General features: G+C 41.3%; 1 protein-coding gene and 1 long non-coding RNA gene across 3 annotated transcripts in view; one reads left to right on the forward strand and one right to left on the reverse strand.

Moving 5' to 3' along the window:
* The window catches only part of LOC141059128 (uncharacterized), a 97,394-nt gene that overhangs the window by 76,165 nt on the left and 1,300 nt on the right, over positions 1-19,929 (forward strand). The gene's annotated exons all lie outside the window — the stretch shown is intronic.
* Positions 1-19,929, reverse strand: part of NECAB3 (N-terminal EF-hand calcium binding protein 3) — a 209,657-nt gene that overhangs the window by 37,741 nt on the left and 151,987 nt on the right. The window contains exons 7-10 of one of the 2 annotated variants that reach the window (XM_073555394.1): positions 7,450-7,562; positions 7,306-7,373; positions 4,500-4,556; positions 3,851-3,963 (exon numbers count right to left, since the gene is read on the reverse strand). In XM_073555394.1, coding sequence (XP_073411495.1) covers positions 3,851-3,963; positions 4,500-4,556; positions 7,306-7,373; positions 7,450-7,562 — 351 coding nt within the window. The remainder of the gene's footprint in view (positions 1-3,850; positions 3,964-4,499; positions 4,557-7,305; positions 7,374-7,449; positions 7,563-19,929) is intronic. The other variant, XM_073555395.1, reaches the window with a different exon arrangement.

Raw genomic sequence — 19,929 nt, forward strand, 5'->3', positions numbered from 1 at the left:
AGCCAAAATAACTGCGACCAACTGCTTCCGGTAACCATCAATGAGTTTTTTACAATGCTCTGCTGGAATTTTAGACCATTCTTCTTTGGCAAACTACTCCAGGTCCCTGATATTTGAAGGGTGCCTTCTCCAAACTGCCATTTTTAGATCTCTCCACAGGTGTTCTATGGGATTCAGGTCTGGACTCATTGCTGGCCACCTTAGAAGTCTCCAGTGCTTTCTCTCAAACCATTTTCTAGTGCTTTTTGAAGTGTGTTTTGGGTTATTGTCCTGCTGGAAGACCCATGACCTCTGAGGTAGACCCAGCTTTCTCACACTGGGCCCTATATTATGCTGCAAAATTTGTTGGTAGTCTTCTGACTTCATAATGCCAAGCACACGGTCAAGCAGTCCAGTGCCAGAGGCAGCAAAGCAACCCCAAAACATCAGGGAACCTCCGCCATGTTTGACTGTAGGGACCGTGTACTTTTCTTTGAATGCCTCTTTTTTCTCCTGTAAACTCTATGTTGATGCTTTTGCCCTAAAAGCTCTACTTTTGTCTCATCTGACCAGAGAACATTCTTCCAAAATGTTTTAGGCTTTTTCAGGTAAGTTTTGGCAAACTCCAGCCTGGCTTTTTTATGTCTCGGGGTAAGAAGTGGAGTCTTCCTGGGTCTCCTACCATACAGTCCCTTTTCATTCAGATGCCGACAGATAGTACGGGTTGACACCGTTGTACCCTTGCACTGCAGGGTAGCTTGAACTTGTTTGGATGTTAGTGGAGGTTCTTTATCCAACATCCGCACAATCTTGCATTGAAATCTGTCAATTTTTCTTTTCCGGCCACATCTAGAGAGGTTAGCCACAGTGCCATGGGCTTTAAACTTCTTGATGACACTGCACACGGTAGACACAGGAACATTCAGGTCTTTGGAGATGGACTTGTAGCCTTGATATTGCTCATGCTTCCTCACAATTTGGTTTCTCAAGTCCTCAGACAGTTCTTTGGTCTTCTTTCTTTTCTCCATGCTCAATGTGGTACACACAAGGACACAGGACAGAGGTTGAGTCAACTTTAATCCATGTCAACTGACTGCAAGTGTGATTTAGTTATTGCCAACACCTGTTAGGTGCCACAGGTAAGTTATAGTTGCTGTTAATTACACAAATTAGAGAAGCATCACATGATTTTTCGAACAGTGCCAATACTTTTGTCCACCCTCTTTGTTATGTTTGGTGTGGAATTATATCCAATTTGGCTTTAGGACAATTCTTTTTGTGTTTTTTCATTTAAGACAAATTAAATGAAGATAATAATACCAAAGAATTTGTGTTTGCAATCATTTTCAGGAAGAAACTGAGTATTATCTGACAGAATTGCAGGGGTGTCAATACTTTTGGCCATGACTGTATGTATGCAGGGGCCCCGGTCCAAAAAACAGACATGGGTAGTATGAGTTGCATTACCTTGAAAAGATGTGGAAACAATGTTGGTGTCCTGAACAGCATCCCCTCACCCTGATGCGCGTTTCGCCATCAGCTTTTTCCCTGTCTAGTGACACCTCCTACTAGAAGTGATTATTCGCTTGGGAGCTACATTACAAGGTGGAGATCGGGTCAGATAGGACTATGCTTGATACAGATTCGCACTAATTCATGTAGAATGTCCTTGAAAATAATTTTGGTTAGTTACATGGTTCAATGAAGTACAGGAACAGACACCCATAATGCTAAATGTTTAAGAAAATGCAAAATGAGCAACTTAACGACAAAGGTTATTATTGTGATACAATGATCTCCACTTTGGGCATTACAAAACCTCAAATACTGAAAAGAAGGTTGTATTACATGTAATCAATGGACCGGGTTCAGAATGTCATTTCTTCATCACTCAGAGACTAGCAGAAGGAAAGTTCATATGGTTTAGACATAGAGAATGGGATCTCTATGGTTTGAATGGCTTCACAAATACCAGTTGTCATAGCAACTAAAAGAAAAACTTAAAAGAAGAGTTTTCTTTTGTGTAATACCCTTGACCTATGTCTCACATTTATCCACAATTATCATTTTTGTATGCCAAACATAATACAGGACGAACTGTTCTCCATAGCATTTGAAACAAGGAGTTATGGGGGAAATTTATAGAATTAAAACAAGATAATGTCCCCTTAGAACATGAATTTCACTTGACACAAAAGTTGTTAACACAAATTAAGTATATGTCCCCTGACAATGATATTTGTACCTCCTAAAATGGACTGGAGCAGCTTCTCAAAAAAGGGTGCTCCATTTTAATTTGAGGGTAAAAAAAAATTGGCAATTTACGATTGGTGGAACTTTAATAGCGGCTACGAAGCTGTAGACGTGCCATACAATGGAACCTAATAGGTGAGATTTAGCTGTCATATAGTAACAATGTCTATTGCTGCCTGGAGCAGCCAGAGTTCCACTTTAATTTTACCAGAGCTCAATAATATATGAAAGCTGAGCTCTGATTGGTTGCTCTGGGCAAGAAAAGACAATTTTGCTATAAGACACCTTGATAAATCTGTCATTGAGGAAGCAGTGGGACATAATCTTCACATGTTCAATCAGGAGGACATGCACCATCTGCACTTGATCTGACACCGCTCGATCCAATTTTTAAAACTGTCTAAAAAAACCCTCTTTATTTGTTGTCCACAACAACCAACCATAGCACGGGTTTGATTTCATATTCTGCTCTTGCAAAATGAAAGCTTTGTTATGATTGGTTGTTATGGGCTGCAAGACATTTTTTCACTTATACAATTTCCATACATCTGCCTACTGGTTCTCCATATTAGGCACCCGAATGGAAACTTACAGTGGAAAGAGCATTTTTATCTAAGTCAAATCAACAGCTAGAGGTGGCCCTACACCTCAGATGACTGTTTGCCGGCCACTTGTTGGGCGTAAACTGAAGCTTGTGGGCCCCAACACAAAATCACCAAAATGGCAACCAACTATCACTGGTCTCTAGCAATAACAGTCATTTCATATGGGCCAAAGGGACCTTTGGACCCCCTAGGCTGCAGGGCCGAGGTGCAATTGCAACCCCTGCACATTATAGCTATGCCCCTGTTCATAGTCATTCTTTATGACCTCCCATATCCAAGCATACATGCAGTGTTGGACTGGCCCACCAGAGAACTGGAGGATCCTATGGTGGCTCCTGGCTTCTCCTTCAGGAGAGTTCATAGTGCAAACCTTGCAGCTGCTATGGGGTTCTTGAGTGGGGGAGAAAGATGGGCCGTCAGAATTAAATCCTCTGGTGTTCCTCAGTCTGACACTGCATACATGTGTTTCATTAGGGAGTGAGGAGTAAGCTGCAGTCAGACCCCACTGGCAACAGCTGCTTTACCATGATAAAGAATTGGACTTGCTGAAATGTCCCATCCTTTGGTCCCCCAATGTCTGCTGTCGGCGAGCATGTTGGAACAACCTCTATCCACATTAAATGGTTGGCTGGTTAAGCCAAAAGCAACCAGCTTGCGTAATGTTCATCTAATGTGTATACAGCAAACCTACCTTATGGCAAAGAAATATAATAACTCATATTACTAAACTGTATACCTAAGTACCAAAGACAGAGCACCTTTACAATTACGGTAAATCAGTGGAAACAACCAGATGAATAGTAAGATAACAGATATTGCATTTTATTCTGAATTCTACCCCTATTACTTTCATAGAGCAAAGGATATTTTTTTTAGGGAAGATATTCTTCTTTAGTGCTCATTTTTGCACACAGTTGACCAATATTAATAAGACTGGTGGAAGGGAATTGACAAACAATATGGCAGATAGAACTAGTATTAACTTTTAGGCACATAACGGTGAGAAGACTTACTGTAAGCAATTTTCCTGTGCAGCAGTAAATTCACTGTAACTCTTCAGTGCCATTTTGAACTGATCCATATAGACTCCATTTACTGAGAGCTTTCTCTGGGCCACCAGGGTCTCCTACAGAGCATATTTCCAACATAGTTAATAACTTACATATGCATTCATTCATGACTATATGACAAACTCATGTTTACAGCCTGCTACTTGAATTAATTTGATTTTCTTCCATACACTTCAGATCACTTAAAGGGATATTCCATTTTCAAGATCTCTACTTGTAGTAATGAATCAGAACCTTCATTGCTTACTCCCAGGGAATACAATTCTGTCACTGGTACTTACTGTACATTGTAACCCCTATGAGCCTATTACATGACCAGGACAGAGTTATATCCACTAAAAGCCATCCAAATATCTTATGAAACAATAACAAGTAGGGATCTTGGAAACTGTAAGGACATAATATAAGAATTATATTACAATATTGTATAACTTTTCATTATAATAATAACCCATCATTGTACAAAGTGGGATATACCTTTAAGACTATTATATATAAGAATGTTAACATTTCCTTTAACCACAGATGGATCATTTAGTCTTCAGTTCAGCAGATGTCACTTGTTTCTCATTACTTTAATAAGACAACTTACCATCTGTGTCGTACTAGAAGTCATATCTTCCTGCACAGGATGTAGCCGCGGACTCTGCTTGTGAGAACAAAGTTATGAGAATTATGTCTAATAAATGATATCTATTAGAGATAAAGTGGAGAAAACTTGCTATAATGAGTCACTAATTCTACTAAAAACCTGCAGACTTTCGAGAAGCACATGTCTGGCTAAAGTTTGGTGCCCATTTGCTGGTGGTCCTATCTTATACTGGGTTTAGTACAAAGTATTTCTTTTTAGTTTCATCCTTGTCTTACAGATCCCCATACATTTTTATGGCTGAGTCTGATCACCAAAATGGATGCGCTCTGAGTCTTGCGGGCAAGAGACACAAACCCGTTGTTAAAACTGATGTGTATATGGATCAATGAAAGTCTATGGGTCAGTGTGCTATCCGAGAAAAAAAAAGGACTTGTTACATGAATGCGCGAATGTAGCATATGGCCATGTACACACATCTGTATTTGGTCAGTGTTTTACATCAATATTTATAAGACACAACAAGAAAACAGATTTGCAAAAATACTCTGCAGTAAAATATATAGGATAGGGACTGCTTCGATACGGGTTACCTTGATGCGGTGAAGCAGCTTGGTATACATTTTTTTGCAAAAAAACGTATCCACTAAATACCCTGTATTTGTTATTCAGCACTTGCTGATTACTGTCATATATTTTACTGCAGAGTATTTTTGCAAATCTGTTTTCTTGTTGTGTCTCAGTTAGTGGGTGGTGTGAACGTTGTCTTACCGACTTGTTCACATTTTCCGCATGTCACATGTGTTTTTAATCCGTTTTTTCCTTGCCTAGCATGGTTTGAGAGACCCCACCCCTCTCTTATGTGGCATGCACAAAAGAGCTGTCTTGCACCACAAGCCCATACTAAGAAGCGCCTGTCCGAATCCTGTTCATTTTAGACACTGTTCAGATGTTCAGGTTTTAAATACATTAGACAGGGACTGCTTCCATACGGGTTACCTTGACGCGGTGAAGCAGCTTGGTATACATTTTTTTGCAAAAAAACGCATCGACTAAATACCCTGTATTTGTTATTCAGCATTTGCTGATTACTGTCATATATTTTACTGCAGAGTATTTTTGCAAATCTGTTTTCTTGTTGTGTCTCAGTTAGTGGGTGGTGTGAACGTTGTCTTACCGACTTATTCATATTTGTGCATGTCACATGTGTTTTTAATCAATATTTATAAGCCAAAATCAGGAGTGCAGCAATCAGAAAAGATAAAATAGAAGCATGTGCACCACTTCTGTATTTATACAGCCGTCGATTCTCTCATCTGAGAGAATTGGACCGATTATTCAAATGACACTGTGATCAAACTCTGATCAGTGTGAACATAGTCTGATCCGATTCTCTTGGATGAGGAGAAGATGGAGAAAAAAATGTCCCCATCTTCTCCATTCTGTTGATCTGTGGAAGTAAAAGTGTGTGCAGGTGCCATCCAAGTGCAGTCCAATGCTTTCCGTGGACTCATTGTGATCTGATGTTTCGTCGAACTGCACTCAGAACGAAAATACGCTCATCTGCACCTGCCATCTTGTTGAGTAGAATTTATCAAAAAGGGGCTATAGTTTTTATTTCAGCGAGAGGAAGGTTTCTGTTGCAGCAAGTTGGTCCATATTCTATACTGAACTTCTTGATTTGCATGCTGTTCATGCAAAAGGATGGCTCTACAGGAATTTCCATGCATTCTCTATCATGACTTGCACAGCAAGTAGACAACTTCTTAAAATCAGGATCTGCAGGCAGACTACCAAGTTAGTAGAGTATGTATCTAAAGGAATCAGGTTTCCAAAAAATGTGCTTAAATAATGTGGTAATGCTACTCACTTGGGTGCCTGGTGAGGTATCACAGGAACCATTTCTATTTAAATATCCATGCTGGTTTTAAGGAAAATAAATTGCCTTTCAGTGCAGGCAAAACAAAGTAAACAGTTCCATCAATGGCACTTCATAGATAGTTCCAAGATATACAGGTTGGATAGCATCCATTATACCGGCTCAGTCTGGAGACACTGTAAGGAGGCCAGGGTGGTAGTCGTGGCCAGGAGCAAGTTTAGTCTTGTAACCCAGCAGGTTGATAACTGGCATAAGATCTCTGAAGTAGGAGAGCACTGGCTGTAGAATTAATCTGAGATGCCACTTCACAAGGAATAAAGTTAATTTAAACACTTTTAATAAATATGTGCCCTTATTGAGCGCTCTCCTTGCTATCCTACATTCTTAATGTTTTTACTACCCAAGGGGACTGAGAAGAGAACAAAGAAACATCTCTCTGGCTTTTACTAAATACTATAAAGGAGACCGATGCACCACTGTGATTTTATGGACTTTTTAGTTTTGTCATAGAGAGTTACCTAAAAAATATGCTGAAGGAAAGAGATTTGAGATTTCATTATTTTTTTTAACACAATGCTTGATGTATAATGGGAACATATGTACAGGGTAGGCCATTTATATGGATACACCTGGGTGGGCCATTTATATGGATAAACCTAAATAAAATGGGAATGGTTGGTGATATCAACTTCCTGTTTGTGGCACATTAGTATATGGGAGGGGCAAAACTTTTCAAGATGGGTGGTGACCATGGCTGCCATTTTGAAGTCAGCCATTTTGGATTGCATCTTTACAAATGGCCCACCCAGGTGTATCCATATAAATGGCCCACCCTGTATAATAGTATGAAGAAAAATATATAGATTCCACAGACGTTTGGTGGTAATATGACATTGGTGTACCTGACATGAAGCTGATATTATCACTTACCGTACACTCCAGCTTGTCAATGAGCTGCTCTAAGCGATTAATCTGTAGAGACCACTGAGTGTCACCATCTGCCAGAGATAGAGACACATATACACATAGTTATAGAGAAGTCAACAACTTGCATATAGGGAGATGACAATATACCTTTTCTCAGAAGAGCAGAATAGACATCTGAAGGTGCAACACTGGAAGACTTTTGAGTACGACGATTGCATTTACGCCCAACTCTCTTAGGCTCTAGCTTTCCAACATCCTGTCTTAAATTCACAAAACAAGCAAAAAATAGACATAACTCAGCAATATATATTTAAAGAGAATTTGTTAGATAGGTAATCCTCCCTCCTCTTCAAACCACATAAATAAGCATGCAGGTCTTTTAAATGTAAATCAATTTACACTTTACATCTTCAATCTGTCACTGCTATCTCAAGTTATTAGCATTTTAATTCATATGTAAATTAGGTGTTAAGTGCTCTGGGTGTGATAGAGCAATTAACAAGCCTCAAGGGTGAATCCAAAGGTTGTTTCCCCACCCAGCACCCAGATCACAGATTTGATTTCCTCCTGGCAAAGCCATTCTTTTGTTAATTTGGATGCATGCTTAGGGTCCTTGTCATTCTGAAAGGCGAAATTCTCTCCATTTTCAGCTTTTAAGCAGATGCCTGAAGATTATGTTGCAAAGTTGGCTGATATTTTGAACTAATCATAATTCCCTCTGCTTTGACTAAAGCTCCAGTTCCAGCTGCCAAAAAACAGCCCCAAAGCATAATGCTGCCTCCACTATGCTTTACTGAAAGTATGGTGTTCTTTTGGTGATATGCAGTGTTGAATTTGTCAAATATACCTTTTGGAAATATGGCCAATAAGTTAAACCTGTGGTCTTCTCTTCCATCCTCCCAGTGGATGGCCATGGAACAAGGAGGTGGAATAAGATTCTGCAGGTGAACAACTGGCTACGTCGATGGTGCCGTCAGCAACGATTTGGATTTCTGGATCACGGAGTGAACTACTTATACGATGGACTACTTGCTAGAGATGGGGTGCACCTTACGAAGACTGGAAAGCATGTATTTGGAAGTCGCCTTGCTACACTTGTAAGGAGAGCTTTAAACTAGAACAACATGGGAAGGGAAGCAAAAGACCAGAAAAAGCCATACACCTGACAAATGCTATTGAGAACTCTGCTATTAGAAGTGGAAAGGAAGAACAAAGACGAAAGAATCTAATTAATAAAAATATTGGAGAAAGAGAAACCAATCACAAACTAAAATGTTTCTATACTAATGCACAAAGCATGGGCAACAAACAAGGAGAATTGGAACTACTAACACAGGAAAAGAAATATGATGTCATTGGAATCACTGAAACTTGGTGGGACAATACACATGATTGGAATACAAGACTAGAAGGATACAACTTATTTGCAAGAAACAGACTTGATAAACGAGGAGGGGGTGTTGCATTGTATGTTAGAAACGCGTATATCTGCACAGAGATTGAAGCTTCAGAGACTGGGAGTTCTGTGGAAACTGTTTGGGTAAGATTACAAGGACAGAACAATGGAAAGGACACCATTGTAGGCATTTACTACAGGCCGCCTGTGCAAGCTGAAGATATGGATGAACTCTTTATGCATCAAATGGCCAAGTTCTCCAAAAAATATGACATAGTTGTCATGGGAGATTTCAACTATCCAGACATTTGTTGGGAATCTCTCTCAGGCAAAACTAACAGGTCAAGGAAATTCTTATCCTCTCTAGCTGACAACTTTATCTTCCAAAAGGTAGGGGAGAAAACAAGGGGAACTGCTACCTTGGATCTAATCCTTATAAACAGGGAGGAAATGGTTGAGGAGGTAAAAGTGGCTGGAACCCTAGGAGGTAGCAACCATGTTATTTTAGAATTTTGGATAACTAGAGGCGGAAGACCTGTGAAGACTCAGACGTCAAGGTTAGATTTCAGAAAGGCAGATTTTAAGGGATTCAGAAAGATAATTGGAGGGATCCAATGGCTGGATATCCTTAAAGACAAAAATGTCCAGGAAGGATGGGAAATCTTGAAAAATGAAATTCTCAAAGCACAGTTGTTAACAATTCCGAAAAGAGGGAAGAATAGGAAGCATTTAAGGAAACCAGGATGGGTGAACACAGAACTTAAGCACATGCTAAAAAGGAAGAAAAAAATGTTTATAAAATGGAAAGAGGGAGGCATATCTAAAGAAGAATATAATGCTGTCTGCAGAACCTGCAGGGCACAAATCAGATTAGCTAAAGCTGAAAATGAATTGAGGCTTGCAAGAGATGTCAAAAGCAATAATAAAGGATTTTGGGGATATGTCAAAAGTAAAAGAAAAGTCAAAGATGCTATAGGATTTTTACAGGATGAAAATGATGAAATGGTAAGACAGGATGTTGAGAAGGCTGAACTTTTAAATTCCTATTTTGCATCTGTTTTCTCTCAGAAAGGAAATGTAACACCAACTGTTATTCACTGTCCTATTAAGGGAATAGAAGAATCCAGGATATCTATAAACAGAAAGATAGTGAGGAAACACTTAGCTAACCTAAATGAATTCAAGTCTCCAGGTCCAGATGAATTACACCCCAGAGTACTGAAGGAGATAGCAGAAGAAATTTTTGAACCCCTTTCCATAATCTTTGAAAATTCTTGGAGAACAGGAGAAGTGCCAGAAGACTGGAGAAGAGCAAATGTTGTTCCTATCTTCAAAAAGGGGAAGAAGGTGGACCCAGGCAACTATAGGCCGGTGAGTCTGACTTCTATACCAGGAAAGATCTTTGAACAAATTATTAAACAACATGTATGTCAATACCTGGATAAGAATGAAGTGATCAAACAGAGTCAGCATGGGTTTGTAACTAATAAGTCATGTCAGACTAACTTAATTTCCTTCTATGACGGTATCACTGATTGGGTGGATCAAGGAAATGCTGTAGATATAGTATATCTTGACTTCAGCAAAGCATTTGACAAAGTCTCTCATACAATCCTTATTGAAAAAATGACTAAGTATGGAATGGACAAGGCAACTGTTAGGTGGATTCATAACTGGCTTAGTGATCGGACCCAAAGAGTGGTCGTAAATGGCTGCACATCCAGTTGGAAGAATGTCTCAAGTGGGGTACCACAGGGCTCTGTCCTGGGCCCTGTATTGTTCAACATCTTTATCAACGATTTAGATGAAGGAATTGAGGGTAAACTGATTAAATTTGCTGATGACACAAAGCTAGGAGGGATAGCTAATACTAGAGAAGAGAGAGAGAGGATTCAAAAAGATTTAAATAAACTGGAGAAGTGGGCAGCAACTAACAGAATGGTTTTTAACAGGGAGAAATGCAAAGTACTACATCTGGGCAATAAAAATGAAAAAAAGCATATATAGAATGGGAGGAATAGGGCTAAGTGACAGCACATGTGAAAAAGACTTGGGTATACTAATAAATCACAGACTGAATATGAGTCAACAGTGTGATGCAGCAGCAAAAAAGGCAAATGCAATTCTAGGATGTATTAACAGAAGCATACAGTCTAGATCATGTGAAGTCATTATTTCCCTCTACTCCTCTTTGGTCAGACCTCATCTGGAATATTGTGTCCAGTTTTGGGCACCACATTTTAAAAAAGACATCAACAAACTGGAGCAAGTTCAGAAAAGAGCGACCAGAATGGTGACCGGTCTGCAAACCCTGTCTTATGAGGAAAGGTTGCAGGATTTGGGAATGTTTAGTTTGCAAAAGAGAAGACTGAGAGGAGACTTAATAGCTGTCTACAAATATCTAAAGGGCTGTCACATTGTAGAAGGATCAACTTTATTCTCATTTGCACAAGGAAAGACTAGAAGCAATGGGATGAAACTGAATGGGAGGAGACACAGATTAGATATTAGAAAAAACTTTTTGACAGTTAGAGTGATCAATGAGTGGAACAGACTGCCACGAGAAGTGGTGAGTTCTCCTTCAATGGAAGCCTTCAAACAGAGGCTGGACAGACATCTGACTGGGATGATTTAGCGAATCCTGCTTTGAGCAGGGGGTTGGACCAGATGGCCCAGGAGGTCCCTTCCAACTCTACGATTCTATGATTCTATGATTCTATGATTCTATGATTCTCATCTGATCATAACACATTTTCTCACATGCTTTTAGACGACTTGTTATAGGTTTTGTCAAGACATATCTGGGCTTGGATCATTTTCTTTGTAAGAAAATGCTTCTGTCTTGCCACCCTACATCACAGGCCAGAAATATGAAGAACATGGGAGATTGTTATCTCTTGCAGCAGACAATCAGTACTTTTCAGAAATTCTGCAGCTCCATTAATCTTGCTGTTGCAACTTTCAACAATTAAATCCTCTTGCAATCTTTTTACAGACCATGGCATTTGCTCTAAAATGCAACTAAGAAAATATCAGGAAATTACTGCTAGAATAGCAAAATGTTATATGGGGTTAATCAGAATCACTATACATGATGGCAGCTATGTACTGATTGCTATTTGGCTAATTATGAACATAATCACACCCCCAATTAAAAGAAGGTGTTCATACTTATGCAATCACATTATTTTAGTTTTGTTCTTTTTTCCCGCTCCTTCTCTGAATAGACAATTTGCATATTTAGTTTCCCAGAGGAGCATGCCGGTGTTTAGAACTCCTCATGATGGCATGCCAGACCTGGCTTGTCACTCTCCACAAGGAGAAAACTTACCCCTTAGAAATTTCCCCCTCTCAAAATGATTTCAGTTTGTTTCTCAATGAATTTGTTCAGATTATACATGATATCAAAAGTGGAAAAAGTTTTGAAATTGTTTCTTCTTGGTACATTTTTTTACATCACAAAAGACATTTAGTAGTAGAGTTGGTGGTGACTTCATAGACATGCCATTTCAAGTGGATTGATACCAGACTAAAAAAAAGCCTTACTACTAACAGAAGGCTTATTTTGACTAATCCAATGTATTTTTGCCTTTAGTCCTGAAGCTCTAAATTTTCATAATATATTTGTCACCGGGTTACCGTGACTGAATGGAGCCAGAAGACCTTAGCGTCTGATTTCTACTACTCCGGCGCTGAAAAGAAGCACTTCACCTTCTTTTTAAAAAGGTGTACATTTCTTTTGGCATTACAAGGTTTAATTGGCCGTGTTGGGAGCTCTGGGAGTCTGGGCTCTCAGCTGAACACAGTTAGCCCCTCCTATCCCCTTTATAATCTGGGTCCTGACTGACACACATCATCATAGCTAGTTTATGCTGAGTGGCTGGGAGGATAGGAGTTAGTGGTTATATGAGAAGGCGTATGGTGGGTTTATCAGTGACTGTTGCTTGGGTTTGTAAGTGTGCTACTGTATTTCCTTTTCCTACTTTGGTTTTTCCCCATCCTCCTCTCCCCAATGCATTCCTCTGTTATATGTGAGTGAATATTTGTATGCCTAGTATTTTCAGTTGCCCCTGTTTGTGTTGCCTTGTTTGTCTCATTGGTGTACTGCAGTGCACTGTTACTTCCCTCTTCCTTGGGTTTGGGAAGGGTGCAGACGGATGGCGGATACAGGAGATAAGGCAAGTTGCATTGTCCCAGCATCTTCACCTTCAGAAGTAACCCAGGGAATAGGGTGAGCTAGCGTGCCCCCTAGCATTAGGGACGGGAAAGGAGCCCCTGGTCCCAGGTCACCCGACAACCGAGTTGTGACAATACAAGATTACAAAAAAATGCATCCTGATATTGCAGTTCTACTTACTACTATGTACTACTATATAAGAAATAAGGATAGAATGGATGGCAGTATGACTGAAGAATCCGGTTCTGGCAAGCTCTAGTCATCCTTGCATTACAAGTACAACCAGCGATATACTGGCCGCCAGGACACCGGACAATCCTCCGGTGGGCCCCGAGTCCTCTCAGGGCCCCAATGCCAAGTATAGTGGGGGCCAGCTGGTGACCGTGGCCATTAGACTATTAATGTTAAGATGGCCGCTGGTAATGTCACTGCTATGCACCACACACTGACATCATCATGCAGCAGCGCATAGCAGTGACGTTTAAAGGCCGCTGGCCAATCAAAAGCCGGGCATGTCACTGTCATTGAACATCACTACTATGCACCGGGCACTGACGTCAGTGCAAGGCACATAATAGTTATGTTAAATGGCTACCGGCCATTGATATGCGCCGAGCACCGATGTCAGCACGCAGTCTCTAATAGGTCAGCGGCCACCATGTTAACGACCACATCGGTTATGAAGCCACAAGTGAATGCCGGCATAGTGCAGGAAGTAAGAAGAATTTTATTCCCACTGTGAATCGGCAGGGTAGTATAAATAGCGACCTAGGATGGGGCAGCATAGGGGCCCAGGATGGGATGGGACATAGTGACCCAGGATGGTGGAGATACATAGGGGCCCAGGATGGGGGATATGTAGAAGTCGAGGATGAGGGGGACACATAGAGGTCCAAGATAGGAGGGATAGAGGCCCAGGATGGGGTAGGATAAATAGAGGCCCAGGATGGGGGGGATATATAGGGCTCCAGGATAGGTGGGATAGAAAGGGGCCCAGGATGGGGGGATACATAAAGGTCCACGATGGAGGTGATACATAGAGGCCCAGGATGGGGGGACACATAGAGGCCCGAGATTGGGGGGATACATAGAGAATAGAGGCACAGGATGGGGGTGGATACACAGGGGCCTAATTACTGTTTTTGGGCCAGAATGAGCAATGTCCATTATTTATGGAACCTATTTGGGGACATTACTGGTTGTGGAGACACAAGAGGCCAGCAGGCGCCCTGCTCCGCTAGCAGAAACCACATGAACCAGGGATCGTCCCGCTAAACGCCCTTTATTCTTTTAATGTGGGCATAACGCTACTCACAGGGTGAGGGTAAAACAGTGTGGCAATGCTTTATTGAACCACAAAACAGGCAGATAACACAGAGAACAGTTCCAGCAAAATACCCCAAGATGGTGCAAATTATAGAGTCTCACCCTTCCGCTGAGTCGCTAGGATTAGAGCTGCTTCCAGTGCCAAATACCCCCACCAGTGGCTCCCTGCTGTTGGCGGGCCTCCACAGCAAGGAGGTAACGACAAGATTAGGAAGCTAACCGAGAGCAGTAAGGTATGTGGTCAGGTGACCCGATTGTCCCAACCTGGATTCTGTAAGACGTCTCTGGGGTTTCAGTGACAGTCAATGAAGCATTCCTGTGTTCTTCCAACTGGAGCTGAGGTCCCCTAGGTTGTTTCCTGTAGAATGATAGATCCATGTCCCTCGTGATGGAGCCATGATGTATTGGCAGCAGTCCTGTAGGATCCTCTGGATGTTTGGATGTCTTGGCAGAATCTCTGGCTGTCTCTCTCTCTCTGTCTCTCTCTATAGAGTCATGAAACCTATTTTTATACTTAACAAGAGTCCTTCATTCAGTATTGACATAAAGGGTAAAAATGGAGATGAGATCAAGTAGAATTACTTGATTATATAGTTTTTCCTCTGTTTTCGAAGTCACCAAACTATCTGGCCTACACAATGCATAATTAGCATATCAGTAAACATCGCTAGTCATCAAGGATAAGAGCACAATGTGTTATATGAAATGCCAATATTACAGGTTTACACAAGCAAAAGTCTGTTTTCTTGACCAACACATAAAGTCAAAAGTCAACATACAGATAACAGTCTATTCTTCTTGATTTGTTAAAAAAATAATCATCTGATTAATTAAGATACAATGCTGTGTCACCACTAGTGTTGAGCATTCCGATACCGCAAGTATCGGGTATCGGCCGATACTTGCTGTATCGGAATTCCGATACCGACTTCCGATATTTTTTCAATATCGGAATTCGGCATCGGAATCGGAAGTTCAGTTGATTGACGGCCTGACGTCATCATGATGCGCGGTGTGTGCGCATCATGATGCGCCGTCATTTCGGGCCTTCCGGGGGTCTCTGCCGGCCTGCCGGGGGGCTGTGCCGGCCTGCCGGGGGGCTGTGTGGACTGCCCGGGGTCTCTGCCGGCCTGCCGGGGGGCTGTGCCGGCCTGCCGGTGGTCTGTGCACCCTGTGGGGGTCTGTACCGGCCTGCCGGGGGGCTGTGCCGGCCTGCCGGGGGGCTGTGCTGATGTCCGGGGGTCTGTGCAAGCATCGTCCGATGGGACTACAAGTCCCATCGGGCGATGCCTGCTACCATGACAGTGATTGACACATTAGCCAATGATGGGACAGTAGTAGTCCCATCATCCGGCTAATGTGTTAAATGTTAAAAAAAAAAAAAAAAATACTACATACATACTACATGCATGCTACATACATACTACATGCTACATACATACTACATATATACTACATACATACTACATACATGCTACATACATACTACATACATACTACATATATACTACATGCTACATACATACTACATGCATGCTACATACATACTACATACATACTACATACATGCTACATACATACTGCATGCTACATACATACTACATGCATGCTACATGCATGCTACATGCATGCTACATGCATGCTACATACATACTACATGCTACATACATACCACATACATACTACATACATGCTACATATATACTACATGCATGCTACATACATACTACATATATACTACATGCATGCTACATACATACTACATACATACCACATATATACTACATACATACAATACATACATAGACATACAGTACATATAACATAGAGTAACATACTTACCAATACTTGTCACATTGTTCCCCGAAGCCATTGTCTTTCCGGAATAAATATTAACATAACAAACCACAAAAATACTCACCCACGATCCGAAGCAGTCCACGAGTGTGTCCCACGACGATCTTGGGTAGAGAACTGCAGCATCAGATGATGCTGCCGTTCTCTACGGGCTGCAGGAATCCAATGACGGAAGGTAGGTATCCTTCCGCACTGTATTCCTCCGCCACTTAAAAAAAAAAAAAGTCCCTAGTCTCACTTTATGCCATTCCCACACAGCAATGGCATAAAGTGAGACTAGGGACTTTTTTTTTTTTTTAAGTGGCGGAGGAATACAGTGCGGAAGGATACCTACCTTCCGTCATTGGATTCCTGCAGCCCGTAGAGAACGGCAGCATCATCTGATGCTGCAGTTCTCTACCCAAGATCGTCGTGGGACACACTCGTGGACTGCTTCGGATCGTGGGTGAGTATTTTTGTGGTTTGTTATGTTAATATTTATTCCGGAAAGACAATGGCTTCGGGGAACAATGTGACAAGTATTGGTAAGTATGTTACTCTATGTTATATGTACTGTATGTCTATGTATGTATTGTATGAATGTATTGTATGCATGTAGTATATATGTAGTATGTATGTAGCATGTAGTATGTATGTAGCATGCATGTAGTATATATGTAGTATGTATGTAGCATGTAGTATGTATGTAGCATGCATGTAGTATGTATGTAGCATGCATGTAGTATGTATGTAGCATGCATGTAGTATGTATATGGTATGTATGTAGCATGTAGTATGTATGTAGCATGCATGTAGTATATATGTGTTATGTATGTGGTATGTATGTAGCATGCATGTAGCATGCATGTAGTATGTATGTAGTATGTATGTAGTATATATGTAGTATGTATGTAGCATGTAGTATGTATGTAGTATGTATGTAGTATGTATGTAGCATGTAGTATGCATGTAGTATGTATGTAGCATGTAGTATGTATGTAGTATGTATGTAGTATATATGTAGTATGTATGTAGCATGTAGTATGTATGTAGCATGCATGTAGTATGTATGTAGCATGTAGTATGCATGTAGTATGTATGTAGCATGTAGTATGTATGTAGTATGTATGTAGCATGCATGTAGCATGCAGTATGTATGTAGCATGCATGTAGTATATATGTAGTATGTATGTAGCATGTAGTATGTAGCATGCATGTAGTATATATGTAGTATGTAGCATGTAGTATGTATGTAGCATGCATGTAGTATATATGTGTTCTGTATGTAGCATGTAGCATGCATGTAGCATGCATGTAGTATGTATGTAGTATATATGTAGTATGTATGTAGTATGTATGTAGCATGCAGTATGTATGTAGCATGCATGTAGTATATATGTAGTATGTATGTAGTATGAATGTAGCATGTATGTAGTATGTAGTATGAATGTAGCATGTATGTAGTATGCATGTTGTATGTATGTAGCATGTAATTTTTTTTTTTTTTTTTTTTTTTACATTTAACACATTAGCCGGATGATGGGACTACTACTGTCCCATCATTGGCTAATGTGTCAATCACTGTCATGGTAGCAGGCATCGCCCGATGGGACTTGTAGTCCCATCGGACGATGCCTGCACAGACCCCCGGAGCCTGCACAGACCACCGGCAGGCCGGCACAGCCCCCCGGAGCCTGCACAGCCCCCCGGCAGGCCGGCACAGCCCCCCGGCAGGCCGGCACAGCCCACCGGAGCCTGCACAGACCACCGGCAGGCCGGCACAGACCACCGGAGCCTGCACAGACCCCCTGGCAGGCCGGCACAGCCCCCCGAAAGGCCCGTACAGACCCCAGAGAGGCTGTACAAGGGCAGGAAAGGGTTTTTCTTATTCCGATACCGGAAGTCCCATAGACTTGAATGGGACTTCCGGTATCGGAATCGGCGATACCGATACTTTTTTTAAAGATCGGCCGATACCATCCGATACGATACTTTGAAGTATCGGACGGTATCGCTCAACTCTAGTCACCACACTGCTGTAATATAATTTACTTTTGAGGATACTGTCATCCATGAGGGAACAAAAGGAAGGTCCTGTTACTGTGAAGGGCGGCACTATATAATCTAGGCCCTGGCTAGCAATCATTGTCAGAGAGAGCTTATGCTGCATGGCTGGAGGTTGTTGGTGGTTGTTATTGGAGAAGGCATTTGATGGATTTATCTGTGACTGTTGCTAGGTTTTGAATGTGTGATAATTCCCTTTCTTCTCATATTTTGGTTTAAACCCATCCTCCACTCCCTGGTACTTACCTCTGTTGTTTATGTGTGAATATATTGGTATGATTGGTATTTTCCTTTATCCCTGTTCATATTAGATTGTTAGCCTGGTTGGTGCATTACAGTGCACTACTGCTCCCCTCCTCCCTTTTTGGGATAAGGGTACAGACTGAAAACTGAGGGTGGATTCAGGAGCTACGGCAAGGTACATGGCCCCGGGGTCTTCACCATCAGAAGTAATCAGGGGTACAGGGCGAGCTTTGGCACCCTTAACGTTAGGGACAGGGAAGGAGCCCCTGGAAACTGAGACACCCGACAACAGAGTCGTGACAGCTCCTGTGTATAATGTCACTGGTAATCACTGTATTACAAGTACAGTGACAGTATATACAGAGCTCATGTGTATAATGTCAACAGTGATAATATTTGTTGTAGTATTAGTCAATCAGAATGTGCTGGTAATGTGTGGTCTGGTCATGATGTGACAGTATTTGTCCCCTTTATGTGGTATTATTTGGTCACTATGTGGTGGTAATATGTGATCTGGTCATGGTGTGACTGTATTTCTATTTGTATGTGGTATTATTTGGTTTCCATGATGTGGTAATATGTGGTCTGGTCATGGTGTGGCGATATTTGTCGCTTGTACAGTATGTGGTATTATTGGTCTTTGTATAGGGGATTGTGTTGTGTATGGAGGTCACTTGTTCTTTACTTCCAATAGAGATTAATTACTTGGATGTTTAACCTCTCCTTATCCTGAGTCTATTACACTCTAGCAAATATGCACTTAGAGAGATTCTCTGGTGAAAACAAGTAATCGCCTCTCCTAAGGCCACGTTCACATGTAAAGTATTTTGTCAGTATTTTTCATCAGTATTTGTAAGCCAAAATCAGGAGTGGGTAAATAATGCAAAAGTAGTGACGTGTTTCTATTATATTTTTCATTTGATTGTTCCACTCCTGCTTTTGGCTTACAAATAAGTCATGTAAAATACTGAGCATGGCTAAAGGATAAGTGATAAGTTATTTATTGGTGGGTTCTGACTACTGAGACACGACCGATTGGCAAAATGTGAAACTTTCATCCCCATTAGAATGGAGCGGCATGTACAACTTGACCACTGATCCATTCATTCCTTCAGTGGCTGCACACTGCACTTTGCTTTATTCTGGAAGCCCCGAAGAGGATGAATGGAGTTACAGTCAGACATCTGACCTGTCACTGCATTTTAACATGGTGCAAAAAGTATCCTGTCAGAGATAAAAGTTCCCCATTCTTCTGATCAGTGCAGTTTTCAACTGTTGTATTCCACTAATGAATAATTTATCACCTACCTAACCTGTGAATCGGTGATAACTTTTTCAATAAAGAACACCTTTAATGCAAACTACCATAATTTTACATCCCAGTTATTGTGGCGCACAGTAGATGTGCAGGAGCCGCCTGTGTTTTACAGTCGACGCTCCACTATAACAGGGATAATGGCTAATAAGTATTTGTATACAGCTGTAGGGTGGGTGTGGAGACAGAGGGGGTTGGTGGGCGCCCCGGTCTGCTTGCCAGAGCCGCATGGACCAGTGATCATACAGCCAAATGCCCACTCTTCCTTTA

This window comes from Dendrobates tinctorius, unplaced genomic scaffold (assembly GCF_039654945.1).
Source record: "Dendrobates tinctorius isolate UK_male_01 unplaced genomic scaffold, ASM3965494v1 ptg000223l, whole genome shotgun sequence".
Classification (NCBI taxonomy): Eukaryota; Metazoa; Chordata; class Amphibia; order Anura; family Dendrobatidae; genus Dendrobates; species Dendrobates tinctorius.